The following is a 22,204-nucleotide window of genomic DNA, read 5'->3' on the forward strand; positions in this document are numbered from 1 at the left end:
TCACAAACACATCTTCCATAATGGGCACGTGCCCCATCATATTGAAACAAAATGTTGCGTCTCACATTTGCTGGATCATCGTCAAGTAACCCTGGTAGAACTTGTTCAAGAAAGATCCGATATTTAGCGGTGTTCGTGCGGGATGGTAACAGGTATGGGCTGACTAAGCAGTCACCGACCATACCTGCCCACACATTCATTGCGAAGCGATGTTGTGCCGCATGGGGGGCGCACACCGCGTGGGTTGTTGTGAGCCCCACACATGAGCATTGTGCTGATTGAATAAGCCTTCCCGAGTGAAATAAGCCTCATCCGTGAACAAAATAGGCTGGAAAATTCAAGTCTTGAACACTTTCTTGGAGAAACCACTGTGCAAAAGCCACACGTGAAGGATGATCTTGGGGGAGCACTAACTGAACCCTTTGGAGATGAAAGGGGTGTAGGGAATCATCGTGCCAGACACGCTGTCCACTGCAACGAGACTCTCCTAAGGCAGAGGCAACGGCACGTGTGCTGGTAGTAGGATTATTCTGGACGGCATTCAACACACTTTCTTCCATGGTGGGAGTGCACGTCGAACGTGGTCTGCCCGCACTACTCCTGTTACCTCTAAATGACCCATAATCGCACAAATTTTGATGCACACACGCAAACAAACAGTGGTCCGGTACAGGTCTGTTTGGGAAGTGTTCTCCATAAATTCGTTGAGCAGCTCGTCCATTGCCCTCTGCTAATCCATACCCTAGGTGCATGTCTGCCAGCTCACAGTTCGTATATCGATGCATGCTCTTCATGCGGCGACTACTTGAATGAGTAAACCACAAATTTTCCCTCTCGCGAACTGATGAACAGCGGCGTGTACCAACTTACGGTGACTTTTCCGGTTATGGATTCCTATGCGATTCACATTCCTTTAGATGTTACCTACCTCCCCTAAACATTTGTACCAATATTTTTGAGACACCCTGTATATACACAGGGTGTTTCAAAAGTGATGGTCAATAACTTAAAGGTGAACTGTACAGACTACAACATGCATAAAAAGCCTAGTAAACATGGGTCCTTAAGTGAATCATTTTCGAGATATTGCCACTTGTAGTTGGGATCCACCACTGACTTGTTTGTTTAGGTTAGGTTATGCTCATTCTCGCCCTTTCCCCTCTCTCAATGCTCTTAGACGTAGCAGGCATACTAGTACTTGACAAAGGATAGTCAACATGGAAAGAAGTTACAGCAATAAAGATTATGCGGATATCCACTTCTTGTATGGTAAAGCCAACGGCAGTGCACTCGAGGCTGCACGTTTGTACCAAGAAGGATTTCCCCGCTAAGGCAGCCCAACAGGTGCACATTCATCAGGGTACATCAACGCTTTAGAGAACATGGTGCTTTGCACATGGAGTACGAGCAGGTAGGCCCAGAAACATAACACCTGAAGTTGAGGAAAGGGTGTTATAAAGAACATCCTGTAACATGTAACGTCTGTAAAACCTGTGGTGTTGAAACCAAAAATTAAAAATGTATTATCTTATGTTTAATGAAACCACCCTTAGCAAGGATTCACAGCTTTTAGCTAAACTAGTGCTCCCATAGACAGTGGCGGATCTTAACAAAAAATGTGCATTATCTCGAAAATGGTTCATATGCATACATATATATATATATATATATATATATATATACACAAAATAAGTAAATTAGAGGCAATATGGAAAGAGTGCAGAGAAAAGAACAAAGCAATAAATAAACAAGGACAAAAGTAGAAAAAGGAGGAATATGTTTATCTAAAATATATCTAAAATTTTTTGAAAATATTAAATATAAGGTGAATGTAGCCAAATTACTATAAAACAATAAATAATAAGTTTAGATCAGTGCCAGCTGACAGCACCGAGGCCATAAAGGTGTGAAATATCACAATTATGATACGGTAAACCAATCACAAAAGAAAAATAGAAATAGGAGAAATTGTTTGTCCTATTTCTATTTTTGAATCATATTTGTGATATTTTACCCTTTTTGGTCTTAGCACTGTCAGGTGGTGCTCGTCTAAATTTATTATTCGTTGGTTTATAACTTTGGCTGCATTCACCTTATATTTAATATATTCAAAATTTTTTTAGAAACATATTCCTTGAAATCAAAACCAATTTGGTTTCGATTTCCCTTCCTCTCAACAAGCCTATGGCATTAACACCCATTTTTACTAATGCTTGCTTATACCAGGACCCTTTCTTTAAGATTGGGCCTTACACACCCAGTAAGTTCAGTATTTTTAATGACTTTTTCTACACTTTTTATCTTTATACTGTCTTTTTCTATTTTTTTTTCCCATTCATAGAACTATTAGTGTAATACGAGGGTGATATGAACGCTCCATCTATCCTCAATTCTATCACTATTTTCACCTTCTTTTGATTATCTTTTTCTTCCCTTCCCCTCCCCAAGAATTTTACCATTCCCTATACCATTTGTTCGTCCACCCTTTTTCGTTCAAATTTCTCTGCTATATATTTGAATTTTAATTTTCAACCACGTTAATTTAATTACCTTTCACCCATTCCGCACTTCACATTTGTATTACATTTCACATTACACTTTTGTAAATTTGTATTTATTTTAATTTATATTATTAACTTTATTTGTACACTGCGTAGGGACTATCTTGTCTAGTAGTATTACGAGAAAGGCCGCATATTTGCTTCCCCCCTTTTTCTAATACTACAGAAAAGTTTAGAAACGCAGTACCTGATACATGGTCAGGAGTAGTCCACTGATGAATTTCCTGACGTCATATTTTCATCTATTATATATTCAGATTTTGCATATTTGCCATCTTATTTGGCATAATATATATATATATATATATATATATATATATATACATATATATATATATATACAACTGTTAAGAAGCAAAATAAGCAGAAAAAGGAAAATAACAAAAGTTACCGCATGTCTAATGCTCGAAAACACGCGGCACAGCAGTAAAGGAAGCAGTAAAGGAAAAGGATATAAATAATGTGTGGCTTGTAAAATAGATAAAGTGTCTGTGAAAACATGGAAATGAAAAGTACACATGGCGCCAGAACTAGAGAAGTTTAAAGGACAGTCGAAAGTGGAAGTGAAGTAATGGTTAAACAGGTGAAAGAATTTGAAAAACCTAGTACAAAAATGAACTGGGACTGAGGAAGCAAAAAATAATAATAATAAATAAATACATAACACTTATTCAGATATGGGATGTTATTTGGTTTTTAGGAGCATTAGCAACTAAGGCCATATTGCTCCGGGGATATGCGGTGGTCATTCCCTGACCTTTCCGCATCCTCCGTATTTGGTGGGCACAGGCTCGAGCCCCGGCCTAATCAAGAAGCGTGTGTTATGCACTGTTGTTCCTGCCCACCTGGCTACGGAGGCACCCAGATATGTGAGGGCAATTTTTAGCAAGATGTCGAATCAGGGAATGGCAAATATGTAAAACCTGAATATAGTAGATGAAGAAATGATACATAGTCAGGAAATTCAACAGGGGGACTACTCCTGACTATGTACTGGGTTTCCAAATTTGTCTATAGTATTAGAAAAAGGGGTGAGCTGGTCTAATAGACTACCTGGTCTATTAATATTAATAGACCAGGTAGTCCCTACGCAGTGTAAAAATAAAGTTAATCATGTAAATTAAAATAAATACAAATTTACAAAAGTGTGAATTGAAATATAATAAAATTGTGATGTGTGGAAAGGGTGACAGGTTGTTAAGTTAATGTGGTAGAAAATTAAAATTCAGAGAAATCTGAACGAAAATGTTTAGACAAGCCAATGGTATAGGGAATGATAAAATTTTTGGGGAGGGGAAGGGAGGAAAAGATGGTCAAAAGAAGGTGAAAATAGCGATAGGATTGGGATAGACGGAGCATTCGTATCACACTCGTATTACACTAATAGTTCTATGAACGGGAAAAAATAGCAAAAGTAAAAAGATAAAAAGTGTAGAAAAAGTAATTAAAAGTACTGAATTTACTGGGTGTGTAAGGCCCAACCTTAAAGAAAGGGTTCTGGTATAAGCAAGCATTAGTAAAAATGGGTGTTAATACCACAGGCTTATAGAGAGGAAGGGAATTCAACACCAAAACTAAAAGTGGGAGTTACCTGGGGTCATTAAGTCGAGCAGAGGAGAGACGTACACAGCCAGGAAGCAAAGGGGAAGACAATGACAAGTCACCAATTTATATAGTTTTAGAGAAATGGATAGGAATGACCTCCATCGTTGAGAGAAAAAAAAAAAAAAAAAACCCTGAGAAAGGTGGCTTAAAAACATGAAACACCAGACAAAAGGCCGTAGATATACCAATATGAGAAGGAATATGTGAGACCAAAAGTAGAACAGGAATAATTCCGAACTACAGGAGATAAATTCTGGGAAAATTTACATGATCAAGGCTTCAAACTTCCAAGCTGACAAACCACAGAAGAAAGAGAAAAATCAGTTTTTGGCACAACAGAGGTTGATTGAAGAAAAGGCCTGGTTAAATGAGGCAAGTCTACAATACAGATAGTAGATCTGAGACCGGTGTCAAAGAAGCAAAGTGTCAAACGGTTGTAATCAGGGAAAAAACATACTTAATAAATCCAGGAATGAAATACCAAATTTACAAGAATTCAAAAAGTAGAAAGGACGAATTAAAACCAAAACATGTGAAAAACTTAGAGAGTAAAGCAGCAGTAAAAATACATTCTGAGAAAGAACCTTAAACAGAAGTCACGAACAGTGATTACTAACCAAGTAGTGGAAATCCCATCAAATAATATACAATTGTACAATATCTTTAACACGGACAGGTGCCAAGTAAATCGAAATCGAATTTATTTTTAATTGTAGAAGAAACTATACTGAAACAGTATTTAATGAAATAGGGAGGTATATTATTATTTAACAGCTTGTTATAAAAAACTTTTATAGTTTGCTGAAAAGGATATGGTTGCTGCATGTGTTGGCTAATCTGATAGCTTGAATACAAATAGTATTTTCTGAATTCTATTGGAAATATTAGATTGCCAATTTGTGAGGTAAATGACCTCAAAGGTAAAATAGTTTCTTTTGTCATAAATGTCAATAAGATGACTTTCCTGACTATGTATCATTTCTTGATCTACTATATTCAGATTTTGCATATTTGCCATCTCCTGATTCGACCTCTTGTTAAAAATTGCCCTCCCATATCTGAATAAATAACAAATAGTGTTATTTATTTGTTATTTATTATTATTATTTTTTGTTTCTTCAGTTCCAGTTCATTTTTGTACTAGGTTTTTCAAATTCTTTCACCTGTTTAACCAGTACTTCATTTCCATTTTCGACTATCCCTTAAACTTCTTTTAGTTCAGGCACATTTTCCCATCAGAATATTTATCTATTTTACAAACCACACATTATTTGTGTGTGTGTGTGTGTGTGTGTGTGTGTGTGTGTGTGTGTGTGTGTGTGTGTGTGTGTGTGTGTGTGTGTGTGTGTGTACATATACAGGGTTGTTAAAATTAAAGTATCCTTATGTTGAGGGCTGCGGGGCAAGTTATTATTATTAACTATATGGTGCAAAGAAGACCGAGGCTTATACTACGCCAGACAAAAAAAAAAAAATTCCTGAGCTCCTCTGTGTGTGTGTGTGTGTGTGAGAGAGAGAGAGAGAGAGAGAGAGAGAGAGAGAGAGAGAGAGAGAGAGTCAAAAGCAGAAGGGAATCACCAAGAAGAGAAGAATGATGATATCCAGCCCAGGACCCTGGGTGTGCCAAGCCCATACTCACCAGATGTGAGCCCGAGTTCTCAGGCTCGTACTGAAGAGAAATTTGGACAACAGGTACAATAAAGAATGCACTCACCATTTATTGGGAAAAAAATTAGTTACAAAATTTTTCCCTGTATGGTGTGTAACTATCTTAGTTACAATTATGCAAATAATGTAAGTTATTTGCATAATCGTAAGTTATTGCCAATCGTAAGTTATTGCTACTATACTGTATCAAAGCAAAGCTGTCTCTTCAAAATCATACAGCAGATGTTTGCTTGGACTACAGCAACAATGCCAACAATGTTGCAGGAAAAGGCATTATTAATGAACCTGTACTATCAGAACTGTCACTTGTCATGATGAACTGAAGACGACAAATGAAAAGCAAGAAAAACACTGACAGGGAGAAAATTGAGTATACTGAGTTATGCAAAGCCATTAGAAAGAGACTCAGAGAGGACATAAGAAGATTTAACACAAGAAAAGTAGAACAAGCATTAAGGGAAAACAAAGGATTTAAATCAGTAGCCATGAGCAGTAATACAGAAAGACAAATGATACTGAAACTGAAGAATAGCGATGGTGTACTTATAAACAGCAGAGAAGGCATAATTCAAATAGCAGAAGACTACTATAGAGAATTATACAAGGAGCAGAGGAATGATGCCAGCAGTGGGGAAGATGGATTGCAAAGTAGCAACACATATGACATACCCAATATTCTTCCTGATGAGGTAGAACATGCATGGAAGAAAATGAAGAATCAGAAAGCCCCGGGGGGAAGATGAAGTTACTGTAGAGTTGTTAAAATTGGGAGGAAGAGACGTAACACAAAAACTGGTAAGCTCTTCACAAAGTGCATTAGAAAAGGTGTGACGCCTAAGCATGGAATAATGCAATCATAGTTTTGCTGCATAAGAAAGGAGATAAATCAGAATTTGGAAATTACAGACCAATTAGCTTGTTATCCCATATCTTCAAGTTGTTCACAAGGGTCATTACTAACAGATTACTAACTTGAAGAGAATCAACAGAAAGAGCAAGCTGGCTTTAGGACAGGATTCTCAACTATGGATCACCTTCACGTAATATCACAGCTAATGGAGAAAGCAAATGAATATAAAACACCATTATGCCTGGCATTTGTGGATTATGAAAAGGCATTTGACCCCATACAGCATAAGACAATGTTTCGGGCACTGGAAAGACAAGGCATTGATACCCCATATATTATGATTTTGAAGAAAATATATGAGAGTGCTACCTCCTTTATTAGACTAGACAAAGACAGTAGGAAATTTAAAATCGAGAAAGGAGTTCGACAAGGAGACACAATTTATTGGAAAAAAAAAATTAGTTACAAAATTTGTCACTGTATGGTACGTAACTATCTTAGTTACAATTATGCAAATACCATAAGTTATTTGCATAATCGTAAGTTATTGCCACAGCACCACTACTCAGCTCTACTGTACTGTATAAAAGCCACTCCAGACTTATTTTATTTATTTAATTTTTTTTTAATTTTTTATTTTTTATTTTTTTTATTTATTATTATTTTTGTTTTATTGTTTTTTTTATCATTATTATTATTTTTTCGATAACCTGCACCATGGGTGTTTTTTTTTTTTTTTCTCTATTTTGTCTGTCCCTTTGGAATAGGTCCCCCAGAGGATCCTGGCTCACCTGCTGGCAACATCAGGTGGGTCACAGTCTCTTTTGAGACAGTACGCGTATTACTGGGACTGGCCCACCTTCCCGTGGTGTGGACGAGTACCCAGAATCATCTCTCCAGGTGACTGATGCTTCTGGGTAGCCAAGCACCCAGACACGACAACAGAACACACACATAATACATACAAACCTATGTCACACACACACATATCTGGCCCATTTGTAGTGATACTGTTCTTCACAGAGATATGAGGCAGAGTTGAACAAACATTCTAGGTGCTGCCCTCAACAAAAACACATGTCCACATGTTCAACCAGGTAGAGGTCAAAAATTAGTGGACTCCACTCATGTTGAAGATGTGGCTATGGCTGTCATGGATTTATCAAGGTGCCAGCTGTTTCTCGTGAAGTGGACATGCCATATTCCACTGTAAGGCTAGTAATGCGGCACTATCTTTACAGTGCTGCAGTACTATCTTTACGCGATGCACATGCTACAGCAGCTAAAGCATGGTGATGCAGATATTAGCATTAGTAGAGGCATTTGATGCAAGAAAGCAGGCTTAAAAAAAATATATATATATAAATACCTGTCCAGCTGAGCATTTCATTTCACATAAGCACTTCATTTTCTGGCGCGGATGACAGTGGATATCACTTGGCCATAGAATATCCTTTGGAGTAATGAAGCCTACTTCTGCTTTAATGAACAAGTGGATACGCACAATTGTCACATTTGGGCAACAGAAACCCCTCGAGTTATCCAAGAGGTCCCATTGCATTCTCCAAAAGTGACAGTGTGTGGTGTGGATTTATGGCAACATTCATTATTGAGCCATATTTTTTTGAACAGGTAACACTGCTGTAGAAAATGCTGTTCTTCGAATGGAAACTGTTGTTGACCAAAATGGAGGACACATTGAACAATTGTAGTGCTATTCAAGTGATTTTTTTTTATTAGTATTATTATAATTAGGTGCAAGGAAGCCTGAGGCTCTTGCTGCACCAACCAAAAAAAAAAAAAAAAAATTCTGAGTTACCCCTGAGAGAGAGAGAGAGAGAGAGAGAGAGAGAGAGAGAGAGAGAGAGAGAGAGAGAGAGAGAGAGAGAGAATCACCAAGAGAAGAATGATGATATCCAGCTCAGGACCCTGGATGCGCCAAGCCCATACTCACCAGATGTGAGCCCCTGGGGGTAATTTGCATTGCCACAGCGCCATATAGTGACACATTTTGTAACTCTATATATATTTTTTCCAATAAATGGCAAGCACATTCTTTATTGTACCTGTTGTACAAATTTCTCTTTAGCCTTAGAACTTGCTCCACAGCCCTCTACATAGGGATACTTTAATTTTAACAACCATGTGTGTGTATATATATATATATATATATATATATATATATATGAGAACCACAATCTGGTTTAAACTGCACAAGTGCACAATACAAGAGAAATAACATGCAACAATCTGCATCCCAATTGGTGTATAGCAAGGGACATCTCATGCACTTTGTATTAAGATGAATTAACAACACAATACAGCTGGCTTTTTATCAATAAAGCTGCAAGAAATTTTATTTCAGGTACTGCTGGATTCAGGGCTTCAGTTCTAATTCAGGGTGAAGGTTGTTCTGCTTGTAAAAAAATATGCCAATGGTCTTCTGGGATGAGAATTTGTAACTACTAGCCATTGTCCAGGATCTGAGTTAGTGGGCAGCTTTTTGCAATTTGCCTTTTCATAACTCTCATGTTGCATGGCTGCAAAAAATGCTGAGCTTAATTTGAAAAAACCCCAAATGTTTGACAGAAGATCAGAAAATCAACTTCACAGCTTTATGAAAATCTTTGTAAATCCTTCTCCTTCTGCCAAACTTCCAACCATTTAATAAATTCTTTATACTGTAAATTTGGATACAACAGTTGTAGCTCCAGCATCTCATAGTCAAAAAATTAGAACATTTTGAAATTGGTTACAATATTCATTTTATTTTTGATCATACTGAGTAATTCTTTATTTTAATATATTTTTATAACAGTTGTTAAAAAAAAGCAAAGTAAATTATCAGAAAATTATGAAAAAAAATATATAATACTGCATTGAGAAAAGAAACCAAGGTTACTACAAGGTGTAACCCCTCCCTAGGTATCGATCTTCTCATGTGAGTATATTTCCGTCGTACTATATCAAAGGTAATGGGTGAGGATTTCTAATATTTTGGCTGGTTAGTGTATATTATTATTCTCGACAACAGAGCAACCAATTGAGATTTTTAATTAATGTTTAGTGTTTAATATTAGTAAATCCATGAATACTTACTCACTAACACTATAATACTCATAAATGCTATCTCACTTCATGGTAAATTTTCAATATGTTGTTTCATCATTTAAAGCACCTTATTAAACCTAGTAAACTGTAATGCAATAAAATCCTCCAAACTTTGTGGCTTGAAATTCATCACATTTGGGCAAAGATCATCTCAAAAAAAAAAAAAAATAAATAAATAAAAAAAATAAATAATAATAAAATAATATATATATATATACAGTGGGGCTTCAGCTTATTTTGACATCGGCATCCGATATTCTCAGGAACCGATATAGCTTCCACACGATCTCTTATTTTAAGGACTGATGATATTTTCAGGTACCGATGGCTTTCTGATATAGCTGGAATGATACATGGGTGGAAATTTTCAGATGCATGGTGCATGGAACATCACTCTTACGATTGTTCTCAACCAATTAGTTGTCTTTTTCATTGTTCAACATGTGGCGTGCAGAACATCACTTGTACAATTATTTCAGATCTATGACAATCTGAAACTTAAAGCTCCATCAACCAGTGGCAGTGCTGCGTGCTTTGAAGAATTTAAAGCCAGCAGAGACTGGTTCGAGTGCTTCAAAAAAGGGCCAATATCAAAAGTGTTGAAAGGCATGGGGAGGCATTCAGTGCTGATAAAAAAGCAGCTGAGACATTTAAAATTGAATTCTGAGAGTTTGTTGATCAGGAGGATCATCTTCCCCAGCAGGTTTTTAATGCTGACAAAACTGGCCTCTTCTGGGAGAAAATCCCGAGGAAAACATAATTAAGGATGAGGCTGGTTTATCTGGGTATAAGCCTATGAAAGATAAGCTTACTCTCTTGTTGGGTGCCAATGCCTCTTGAAATTTTAAGCTAAAGAATTCACTAGAACACCCCCAGAGTATTTAAACAACAAAAGCATGCTGGGGGAGTATTTTGGTGCAGTAACACCAAAACACTTCAATGTCTTCAATGAATGGAGCTTGAAATTTCCTGTCCTTTAGTGAAGAGTTGTCTTGAGAAAAATAAGCTTCCTGTGAAGGCACTGCTCCTGCTGCATAATGCATCAGGCCATGATCCCAACCTTGTTCAATTTCTTGAGGCACAATTTCAATTTGTTCAAGTCAAATTTTTGCCACCTAACACCACTCCTCTTCTTCAACCAATGTACCAGCAAGTGATTGCAAACTTAAAGAAAATCTACACCATGAAAATGTTTGCAAGTTGCTTTGCAGCGACCTCAGATGAAAATGCTGTCACCCTCAAAGATTTTTGGAGGTTGAAGTTCAACATGCTGGACTGTGTGAGGCTGATTGTAAGTTCTTGGAATGATGTTTCCACCAGGTGCTTAAATTCAGCCTGGAAAAACATCTGCCATTTAATTATCCATAACGATGGATTTGAAACTGAAACTGAAGAATAGCGATGGTGTACTTATAAACAGCAGAGAAGGCATAATTCAAATAGCAGAAGACTACTATAGAGAATTATACAAGGAGCGAGGGAATGATACCAGCAATGGGGAACATGGATTGCAAAGTAGCAACACATACAACATACCCGATATTCTTCCTGATGAGGTAGAACATGCATTGAAGAAAATGAAGAATCGGAAAGCCCCCGGGGGAAGATGAAGTTACTGAAGAGTTGTTAAAATTGGGAGGAAGAGGCATAACACAAAAACTGGCAAGGCTCTTCACAAAGTGCATTAGAAAAGGTGTGATGCCTAAGCAGTGGAATAATGCAATCATAGTTTTGCTGCATAAGAAAGGAGATAAATCAGAAATTGGAAATTATAGACCAATTAGCTTGTTATCCCATATCTACAAGTTGTTCACAAGGGTCATTACTAACAAATTAGAAAGAATACTTGATGAGAATCAACCGAAAGAGCAAGCTGGCTTTAGGACAGGATTCTCAACTATGGATCACCTTCACGTAATATCACAGCTAATGGAGAAAGCAAATGAATATAAAACACCATTATGCCTGGCATTTGTGGATTATGAAAAGGCATTTGACTCCATACAGCATAAGGCAATGTTTCGGGCACTGGAAAGACAAGGCATAGATACTCCATATATTATGATTTTGAAGAAAATATATGAGAGTGCTACATCCTTTATTAGACTAGACAAAGACAGTAGCAAATTTAAAATCGAGAAAGGAGTTCGACAAGGAGACACAATATCTCCGAAGCTGTTTACTGCTGCCCTTGAGGAAGCTTTCAGAAGATTAGACTGGTCGCAGAAAGGAGTCAATGTGAACGGAGAGTACCTAAACCATTTACGATTTGCAGATGACATTGTGGTCATAAGCCACGATCCCAAAGAATTAGAGGAAAATCTTAATCAGTTATGCACAGTTAGTAAGGATTTTGGACTAAAGATGAATATGGCTAAAACAAAAGTAATGATGAACAAGTATGCCACAGAAAGGGAAATAATGATTGAAGGAGCAGTAATCAAAAAAGGTGGAGTCATATACTTATCTGGGACAAGTTATTAGCTGTAATAATGATAAATGGCTGGAAGTCAAGAGAAGAATAAATTTTGGATGGATAGCATTCAGGAAATATAGTCACATACTGAAGAGCAATATCCCAGTTTGTCTGAAACGTAAAATAATGAACCAATGTATACTCCCCACCATGACTTATGGAAGTGAAACTTGGGCACTCACCAAAAGAATGGAAGAGAAGCTAAGAACTACACAGCGAAGAATGGATGAATTATATTGGGAATCAGACTGTTAGATAAGAAGAGAAACACATGGATTAGGCAGCAAACTCAAGTAAAGGACATTCTTATCAAAAATAAAGAACTAAAATGGTCTTGGGCAGGACACATAGCTCAAAGACTGAGGACAGATAGACTAAGAAAATAACAGAATGCTACCCAAGAGGAGCTAGAAGAAAACCTGGAAGACAAAGGCGGAGATGGATAGATGAAATTCATGAGTTTTTGAGTAGTAAATGGATGGCAGTGCTTAAAACAGAAGGAACTGGAAAGTTGCTGGAGAGGCCTTCATCCTGCAGTGGATTGAAAATGGCTGATGATGATGATGATGAACGATGGATTTGAAGATGATGGTGCTTTGGCAAATGATATTGGCACCTTCGAAAATCAATGGGTCTGAATGTTGGCAAAGAGGATGTGGAGGACCTTATTGATGCTCATGGGAGTAAGCTAACAACAGAGAAGCCACAAGAGTTGGAGAAAATTATGAAGAGTGACACTAGAGAGGAAGAGGAAGAATAAGACACCCAAAAAGTGTCAGCTGAAGAATTGAAGACCATCATTTCTTGTTGGGAGCATTTAAGAGAAGTGGTAAAAAGCACCCCAACATTGAAAACACTGACCTCATGATGGTCAAAATGGAAAACGAAGTTTATTTCTTACTTCAGGAAGCTACAAAAAAGTCGTCAAAAACAGTCCAAAGTGGACTGTTTTTGATGACTAAAGCAAAAGACAAAAGATTGAAAAGACAACTGATGCTTGATATAGTCCCACCACCACCACTATGCCACCATTGATTTCATCAGCTGTGCACTTCACGTCTAAGGTAAATGCTAATTTATTGTTTGTTCTTTATTTTAAGATGTTTTGTGACTATTAAATAATCTTCATAAAACACTATTTTTAATGTAAAAATGAAGTATAACATGTAAGAAATACCTATTTTATATGTTGTTGGGGAACAAATTACAGGAAATCAATGTATTATTGTTTTCAACTTACAATATTTTCGACATACAATGGGTTTTGTGGAATGAATTACTATCGGACGTTGGGGCCCACTGTACATACATATACACACTCAGAAGGTTACAAAGAACAGTTACTTTTTTTCCCTTCATTTCTTGAAAATTTATTCCTGAATTTTTCTTGACGATATAGAAAGCATGACTAGAAAGTACAGGAATGATTATGAATTTAAACTTGCCAATTATTTTCTGTTTGCTGAACTTCCTCCAAGGATCTAAAATTTCTAATATTTTGGCTGGGTAGTGTATATTATTATTCTCAACAACAGAACTACCAAATGAGATTCTTAACCAATGTTAAGTGTTTAATATTAGTAAATCCATGTACAACCTAGTGAACTGTAATGCAATAAAATCCTCCAAACTTTGCGGCTTGAAATTTATCACATTTAGGCAAGAATATCTCAATATATACATATATATATATATATATATATATATATATATATATATATACATACACTCAGAAGGTTACAAAGAACAACTACTTTTTTTACTCATTTCTTGAAAATTTATTCTTGACTTTTTTTTGATGATATAGAAAGCATGACTAGAAAGTTACAGGAATGATTATAAATAAATAATGATCATAAATTTAAACCTGCCAATTATTTTCTGTATGCTGAACTTCCTCCAAGGACCTAAAATTGTCCCTTTTAGAAAACTTTTAATACTTGGGGACAGCACAATATCAGAGATTAATCAAAGAGGAAGGAAATTCCATGTGAAGAATCTGTTTTACCACCAGAAATTGTCTGATAAAGACAATAGACTGATAAAGCAGTCTATGGTAATGAAAGTATATAGCACTGTTATGATATAACGCCTACTTGCCTGCAACAATACTACAACACTTTTTCCCTGAAATACTTCAGAACTTGAATGAAAGATGTCCCTTTGACAGTCTGTCCTTGGGGAACAATGAGCAGACAATACCCTTCCCCTTTATTATTAATCATAGAAAATGAGGAGCAAGTCTTGAACTTTGATTTGTTCACCCTCATTTGTTTCATATATCTTCTTCATTTCAATCAGATTGTTAAGATTTCTTGAACACTCTGTGTTCCTTTCAACTGTTGTACTTTCAGCATGGTCATTCATCAATTGGTATAAAAAACATTTTCAATGTTGGAAATCATCATGGTAACAAACCATTGTGAACCATTGGAAAGCCTCATTACTTTGGGACTACAGACTTCCCATAAGCTTCTTGTAAAAATTTCTGAAACAAACAAACAAAAAAAAAACAAAACCCTTTTAATTAAATATAATATTGTGAAACTCTCTCTCTCTCTCTCTCTCTCTCTCTCTCTCTATCCTAATATTATGAAACATTCTCTTTAACATAATATTAGGAAACACTTTCCTGATAACCTCTACAAAGACCGATGAAGAAAGTTGATACAACATGCATTGGCATGTTATATTTCATGGCAGCATCTCACAGTGACCATTCCTGCAATTTTATAGCACATCTCACACAAAATATTTATAATGCAGAAGTAGAAGATTAATACCACTCCCCCAAAGCAAGGGAGAAAAAAAATTCTCTGAAATTGACTTACCCCAAACTGAGCAACTATTTCATATGCAGATTCAAGATAAGCACATCGTTCTTCTAGATTATTTACAAACTGCTGATGCCTCCTCTTCAAGTCTTCTACCTCACCTGATATATGTGACGTGTCAGTCCCTTGAGAGGCATCTGCGATTAACCTTGCAGCAGTATCCCTGAGGTAATCAAGCTGCCTTCCAGTGGCTTCTGCTTCAATCAACAGTGACTTAAAAAATAAATGGTATAATGATTATTTTAAAAATTAATTAATCTCATAGCTAATAATGAAATACCTCATAGACATGGAAAGATTAATTATTAATTAATTAATTAATCATATACTTCAGTAGTACAAGGTGTCCAGAAAGTCTTTTTATTTCAATGTAAATATTCTATAATTATGGTAATGAAAGTATATAGTTGAAAATAATGCAAAATATGTATATTTTATATATATTTTGGCAACATAGTACTAGTTTATAGATACTTATAAAGACGATTCACGTATCCAATGGGTCTGAGTGCAAATCACTGTTTTCACTGCATAGAATCATATTATGCTAGAGGTTTGGTGTGATATGCTCCTCACCCAACTTAGATATTAACGTATAAAAGCATTTGTTTATGGCTCATTAGTCTGTCATTGGAATCATAATGTTTTTGAGAAATATTTTCCTTTATGATTCCCCCATAATGCATTGTCCCAAGAGAGAGAGAGAGAGAGAGAGAGAGAGAGAGAGAGAGAGAGAGAGAGAGAGAGAGAGAGAGAGAGAGAGAGAGAGAGAGAGAGAGAGAGAGAGAGAGATGGAGTTCTCAGAGGCCATTTTCTGGGGCCGGCAAAGTGGACTCAACCTCTTCCAATCCAATGATCAGTTAATATTTCATTTAAATATCTTTGAACCCTCAAGGAATAGTGGGGAGACACTATTTTGCTGCAACCAAACTTTAATCAATATTCAAAGTAGAATTATATATTCTATATAATTCTATAATTTAGGAATTAGCCATGGTTTCTAACATTTGGAGATACTCTCGATTTTCCGGGATAGATGGTAAAAAAAAAAAATTCCCGGATAATCGATTTCCCGATCAATCCAAAAATACAGTAAATCCAAGACATACATAAGAGATACGTTCCAGGAATTCTTACATAGTCGAGTTTTACGTAACTTGGGAATGACAAATAAAATATTGCTACTATATCCCTGATATGCCAAATTTTTAAAAACCACATAATATCCTCAGAAGAAAAATAGTTATATATTTTTAATTAGTTCAATTAAAAAAAATTATCTGGGGACAGCAGTGAAGTAGCCAGAGTGGCTACTTCACTGCTGTCCACTGCTACTTCACATAAGAAAAGAAAACATAAAAGGAAGAAAAAAACGCATGTTATTGTACTGTAAAAACTGATATGTATTTCACAGCCCTGGATATTATAGTTGACTTCATTGGTGCCGATTGCTTCACTGCTTCTCGTATTCTGTCTTTCTCCTTTATTGTATTCACCATTGCCACTGACAAATCTGAATTCCGTGCGATAATGTTTGGCCATTTTCATACAACCTTATTATTTTAATTTTCTGATCCAAATCGATCGCTTTCCTTTTCTTTCCAATTTTTTATGATGTTGATTTTAAATCTAATAGCTTCCCTTTATTTTTCACAATGTCGCTTATGGTTTGGTCACCAACATTATAATGGTTCTTTAGATTTTTAACGGATGCACCATTTTCAAACTTTTGAATAATTTCAAGTTTTTGTTTAATTGAAAGCACAGCTCATGCGTTTGCCCATCATTTTTGCGATTTCTAAACAAAAAAATAAAAAATAAAAAATTCCCACATTCCTGACATAAAAAATGAAACAAAATTTGTCCTTCGATGCCAACGCACTAAAACAAACTAAACATTTGGTCTCTCTCTCTTTTTTTCTTTTTTTGAAGTGGCGGGTGTGAAGACAGCGGGGGTTAATAGGCACAGAAATCTCCCAATGACGACTTGTAATGCTGCTTTTTTTTTCACCCTTGTTGTTTACAGATTTGCTGCGAAATATCTGTTTATACCTATTCTAGTTATTACTTGAATTTTTTGATTTCTGGTTGATTTTTTTTTTTTTTTTTTTAATTTGGGATCTTGAAGTGTCCATGCTAATACGATCCCAGTAAATCGAGAGTCTGCTGTAATTATTTTGGTTTACTGCATCTTTAAAAAATAAGGTCCAATAATATGCTTATTATGCCAGCCAGTGCATATCATAATGTGTGGCAGTTTCAGTTTCAAATCTTTCAAGAAATGAGGATCATCCTTCAACTAGGATTTGACACTGCATGAATGAGAGCTCCAGTAATTGTATATTCACACTTAAAGATCACTATCTCATTTCGGTATGTGCTTAGCATTTCCTCACACGAGCCTCCTTTGATCCAAATCTGTATCAGACAGCTCTTGGATGAAATGAGGTGAATAGGTATACATTTTCAAGTCAGCGTTCAAAAGGGTGTGCAATGCTGACTATGGTATACCAAATTCAGCAGAATGTTTGGGGAGTAATTTGAGGGAGACCTTAAAACAGACTCCTCAACAATGCACACCAATTCTCTTGTTGAAGGTCTGCAAGTCTGGGTTTGTCTTTAACTGATCCCGTAGCAATTTCTTTACCCATCTCTGAAGAGTCATTCTGGGAGGAGGTTAACAATCAAATCTTTCTCAAAATGCTGTTACTTCTATAGGCATGCATAATCTCTATTTTTTGTGAACCCAAGTACTGGCCACAATTTGTTGTTGTAAGGAATATATGAAATTTCTGAAATTCACAAAAACAAAAATGTTGATTACAAACACACTAAAATTTTATAACATTTAAGTGTGAGAGGAGCAGCTGTGCAAATGAGGCCGATACATGAAATCAGTGATTTCAAATTTACAGATGACTATTTATTAGAAAAACGTTTGGCCTAAAGGCAAGTAAGAGAGATTAGTCCAGGAGATGGCAGCTTATACCATAATTTTGAGGGAGGCAACGAGTGAATACACTGAATTGCTAAGGCTAATTATGAGGGCATCACTGAACGCAGGAAAGATTTTTTGGATTGGAGAAGTGTCAATGCATTGCTAATACATAAAGTGCTTGTTTGTTTGTTTGTTTGTTGTTTGGTTTTTAGGAGCATTAGAAACTAAGGCCATATTGCTCCGGGATATGCGGTGGTCATTCCCTGACCTTTCCGCATCCTCCATATTTGGTGGTGACGGGCTCGAACCCCGGTCTAATCAAGAAGCGTGTGCTATGCACTGCTGCTCCTTCCCACCTGGCTACGGAGGCGCCTACATAAAGTGCACGTCTAAGAGTGAAGATGGTAACTAGAGACTGGTCAGTCTGACTTCACTGATAAGGAAAATCTTGGAATCAGTGATGCATTCAAAGGACATTTAGAATTAGCATTAGTAGAGGCATACGATGCAAGAAAGCAAGCTTATGCAGCATCAGCCAAAAAAAAAACACGCTCCCATTTCACCCCTCCATTATTTCCAAATACCTGTCCAGCTCAGCCTTAAATTTATTTAGGCTATCAACTTCCACAACAAAAGATGGAACTCCGTTCCACCAATCAACTACCCGCTGGCTAAAGGAAAACTTCCACAGATCTATCCTACAACTGGCGCCACCATAGCCGGGTGGGCAGGAGAAGCAGTGCTTCTTGATTAGACCGGGGTTCGAGCCCGTGACCACCAAATACGGAGGATGCGGAAAGGTCAGGGTGTGACCACCACATATCCCCGGAGCAATATGGCCTTAGTTGCTAATGCTCCTAAAAAAAAAAAAAAAAAAACACCAATCCTACAACTGTCTTTCCTCAATTTGAATTTATGCCCTCTCAGGTGATTATTCTGAACAAGAGGAAGAATCCCATCAGCACTGAGCATGCTCAAACCATTCAAGGCTTTATACACCTCAATCAGATCACCTCGCAGGTGTCTAGTCTCCAGACACTGTAATTTGCAAAACTTGGGATTTTTTCGTAAGAGCAACCGTTTGTTCTCTTCACTAATATTGTTGCCCTTCTCTGTACTCATTCCAACAGCTCTACATCCTTCTTAAAATCAGCCCTCCAGACCTGTATATACAGTACTCAAGGTGTGGCCTGACCATTGCCTTATACAAGGGGATAATCGCCGACCATGCTAGCCAGGTGGGTAAAGTGCCTGCCTGGTAACCCAAAGGTCATGAGTTCGAATCCTGCCTCGGGCTTGGTTCAAAGTACTGCAAAAACCTTGGGAGTTGCACTATGGCCACAGAAGCCGATGTGCCAACAACTAACAAAAAAAAAAGGGGGGGGGATAATCACCTCCTTATCCCTGCTAGAAAAATTTCTGTATATCATTGACAAGACACCACGAGTTACTCTTGCAGACCGTCTGCACTGCTCTAAAAGTTTCATATCTGCCTGCACAATTACCCCAGGTCCTTTTCATTCTCTACCACTGTCAGTGTGGTACCGCAGAGTTGATACGTTACTCTGGCATTACTGCTTCTCATATGCAGCACTTTACATTTGTCAATGTTAAACTTCACTGATAAGGAAAATGCCCATCTGCTCTAATTATCTAGATCCTGTTGCAGCAGTGTAATTAGTGTCATTAAACACTGTCGTTAGTGTCATTAACAACCCTGCTAACCTTCGTATAGTCTGCAAACTTGGACATTAAGCCTGATATACCATCAGCAATATCATTTATAAATACCGAAAACAACAATGGACCCAAAACTGAACCTTGAGTGACTCCATTAATAACATTAGTCCACGAAGAGTAGTGTCCATTGATTACCACTCTCTGTTTTCTCCCACTCAACCATCCCTTTATCCATAGCAGCAATTTGCCTCCAATGCCACACTGCTCCAATTTGTGCAGCAGTTTTCCATGTGCAACAGTATCAAAGGCCTTTCTAAGATCCAAATATATGATATCAAAATTATTCTTTGCATTCAGTTCTTTGTGATTACATCATAGTATCCAATCAAATTGGTCAGACAAGACTTCCCCTTAACAAACCCATGGGCGCCTCCGTAGCCAGGTGGGAAGGAGCAGCAGTGCGTAGCACATGCTTCTTGATTAGACCGGGGTTCGAGCCCGTCACCACCAAATACGGAGTATGCGGAAAGGTCAAGGAATGACCACCGCATATCCCGGAGCAATATGGCCTTAGTTGCTAATGCTCCTAAAAACCAAATAACGAACAATAACAAACCCATGCTGTGTCTGAGCTATAACTGAAATCTTGTCTAGATGATCCTGCAATGCTTCTTTAACCAGTGCCTCCATTAATTTCCCTGGAAGAGAAGTTAAACTAAAAGGTCTGTAATTACTTTTGTCTCCCTCTGATTCTCCTTTGTGGATTGTGGTCACATTTGCACATCTCCAGTCTGTGGGTACCTCCCCTGAGCCCAGGGAAGCTCTCATAATTACGACTAAGGGTTTGCTTACTTCCATTACTGCCTCCTTTAATATAACTGGATAGATCCCATCCACCCCTGATGCCTTTTTTATGTTTATCTTCAACAATTTCTCTTCCACTTTCCTTTCAGTTATTACAAAATCATCTAGCTTACTGGCAGAGTTTAATTCACCTCTGGCATTCCCCTCCCTGAATAACTCCTCATGTGTGAATGTAGATGCAAAATACTCATTTAGTTTTTTAACCACCTGAGCAGGATCATCAACAGTTGAACCAACAATATCCAATGGACCAATCTGATTCATCCCTTTCCTTCTAGAGTTTACATAGGTAAAGAACTCTTTGCTGTTTTTCTTTGCATCTTTTGCCAAAGATTTCTCATAATCTGCCTTTGCCTGCCTAATCTCCTTTGTGACTTGGTTACAGACCCACTTTAAATCTATCATAGGCTTCCAATGTCACCCCATTAATTTATATGTATCCCATGCATTTTTATGCCTCATTAGTTTATCTGACATCCATTTAGGCTTAAAACTAAACAATATTTCTTAGTTGGTATGTAAAGCCTAGTAGCTTCCAAGATTAATTCTTTGAATGCTCCCCATTTTGAATTTGCTGTTGGTAACACCATCAGTTTGTCCCACCGTAAAGAATTTAAATACTGTCTCAGACCACCGTAGTCGCCTTTACGAAAGCAAAAACCCTTACCTTTCCCTCTGATGGTAGTTAGCTCTTTGAGTAAATCCCACTTTAGCTCACTGCCACCTAGTGGTTCCTTTATCTGCAGATTCTTAATGCATGAAGACTCACTACTGACAATCAGATCAAGAGTATTACTCCCTCTAGTTGCATCCCGAACATGCTGATGTAGAAAACAATCATCCAATAAATCCACAAAAGCCTTGCTAGTGTGTTAGTGACCAACCCACAAATTCCAGCCAATATCTGGGAAATTAAAATCCCCCATTATAAGACTCTCTGATTTACTGGCCCACTCTATTTCCCTGTACAGTTTCTTATTATACTCATTAGAGTCATTAGGCCTATAACATACACCTACTCTCAATTTTGATCTCCCAATGCTTATGTCACACCAAACTGACTAGACACTGCAGTGTCTAGCGATGTCGACTGGCTTCACTTCCTTGGATTTTATGTGTTTCTTAACTAATAGCATAACCTCTCCTCCCTTGGCAGATATGCTTTAAGTATTTCATCTTCTGTGATAACAAACAAGATTCTAGAGTAACAGGTGGAATAATATTAACAGAAATTCCTCCAAAGATAGTTAATTTTAGCAAAGATTCATGACTTTATTGTGTGGGTTCCCTAACTCGCTGCTGTAGCTGAGGGGTTAAGACTAGTGCACAAGCAGATGTACTTTGAGTGTCTGTTGTTCATGCACATGTGACTGCTAAATATGGTACTGTTTCTTGTTTTAGCAAAGATTCATGACTTTATCGTGTGGTTCCTGCAAGTAAATTTTCTGAGTGGCTGCGGTAGCTAAGACGTCAAGTGTGAGGGTGCATAAGTTCATGAGCTTTGAAATCCTGTGGTTTAAGCATATGTGTCTGCTAAATACGGTGCCATTTCTTGTACTCTCTGTCTTTTGAACTCTTTTGTTGTTTTTTTTTTTTTTTTTATTTGAGCCATTTTAC

General features: G+C 37.2%; 1 protein-coding gene across 1 annotated transcript in view; it reads right to left on the reverse strand.

Moving 5' to 3' along the window:
• Positions 1 to 22,204, reverse strand: part of shot (dystonin-like protein short stop) — a 1,739,701-nt gene that overhangs the window by 750,626 nt on the left and 966,871 nt on the right. Inside the window, exon 48 of the mRNA XM_090380932.1 lies at positions 15,103 to 15,318. Within this exon, the coding sequence (XP_090237058.1) occupies positions 15,103 to 15,318 (216 nt within the window). The remainder of the gene's footprint in view (positions 1 to 15,102; positions 15,319 to 22,204) is intronic.

The sequence above is a fragment of the Mastigoproctus giganteus genome, chromosome 9, assembly GCF_048544385.1.
Source record: "Mastigoproctus giganteus isolate SK-2022 chromosome 9, ASM4854438v1, whole genome shotgun sequence".
In the NCBI taxonomy this organism is placed as follows: Eukaryota; Metazoa; Arthropoda; class Arachnida; order Uropygi; family Thelyphonidae; genus Mastigoproctus; species Mastigoproctus giganteus.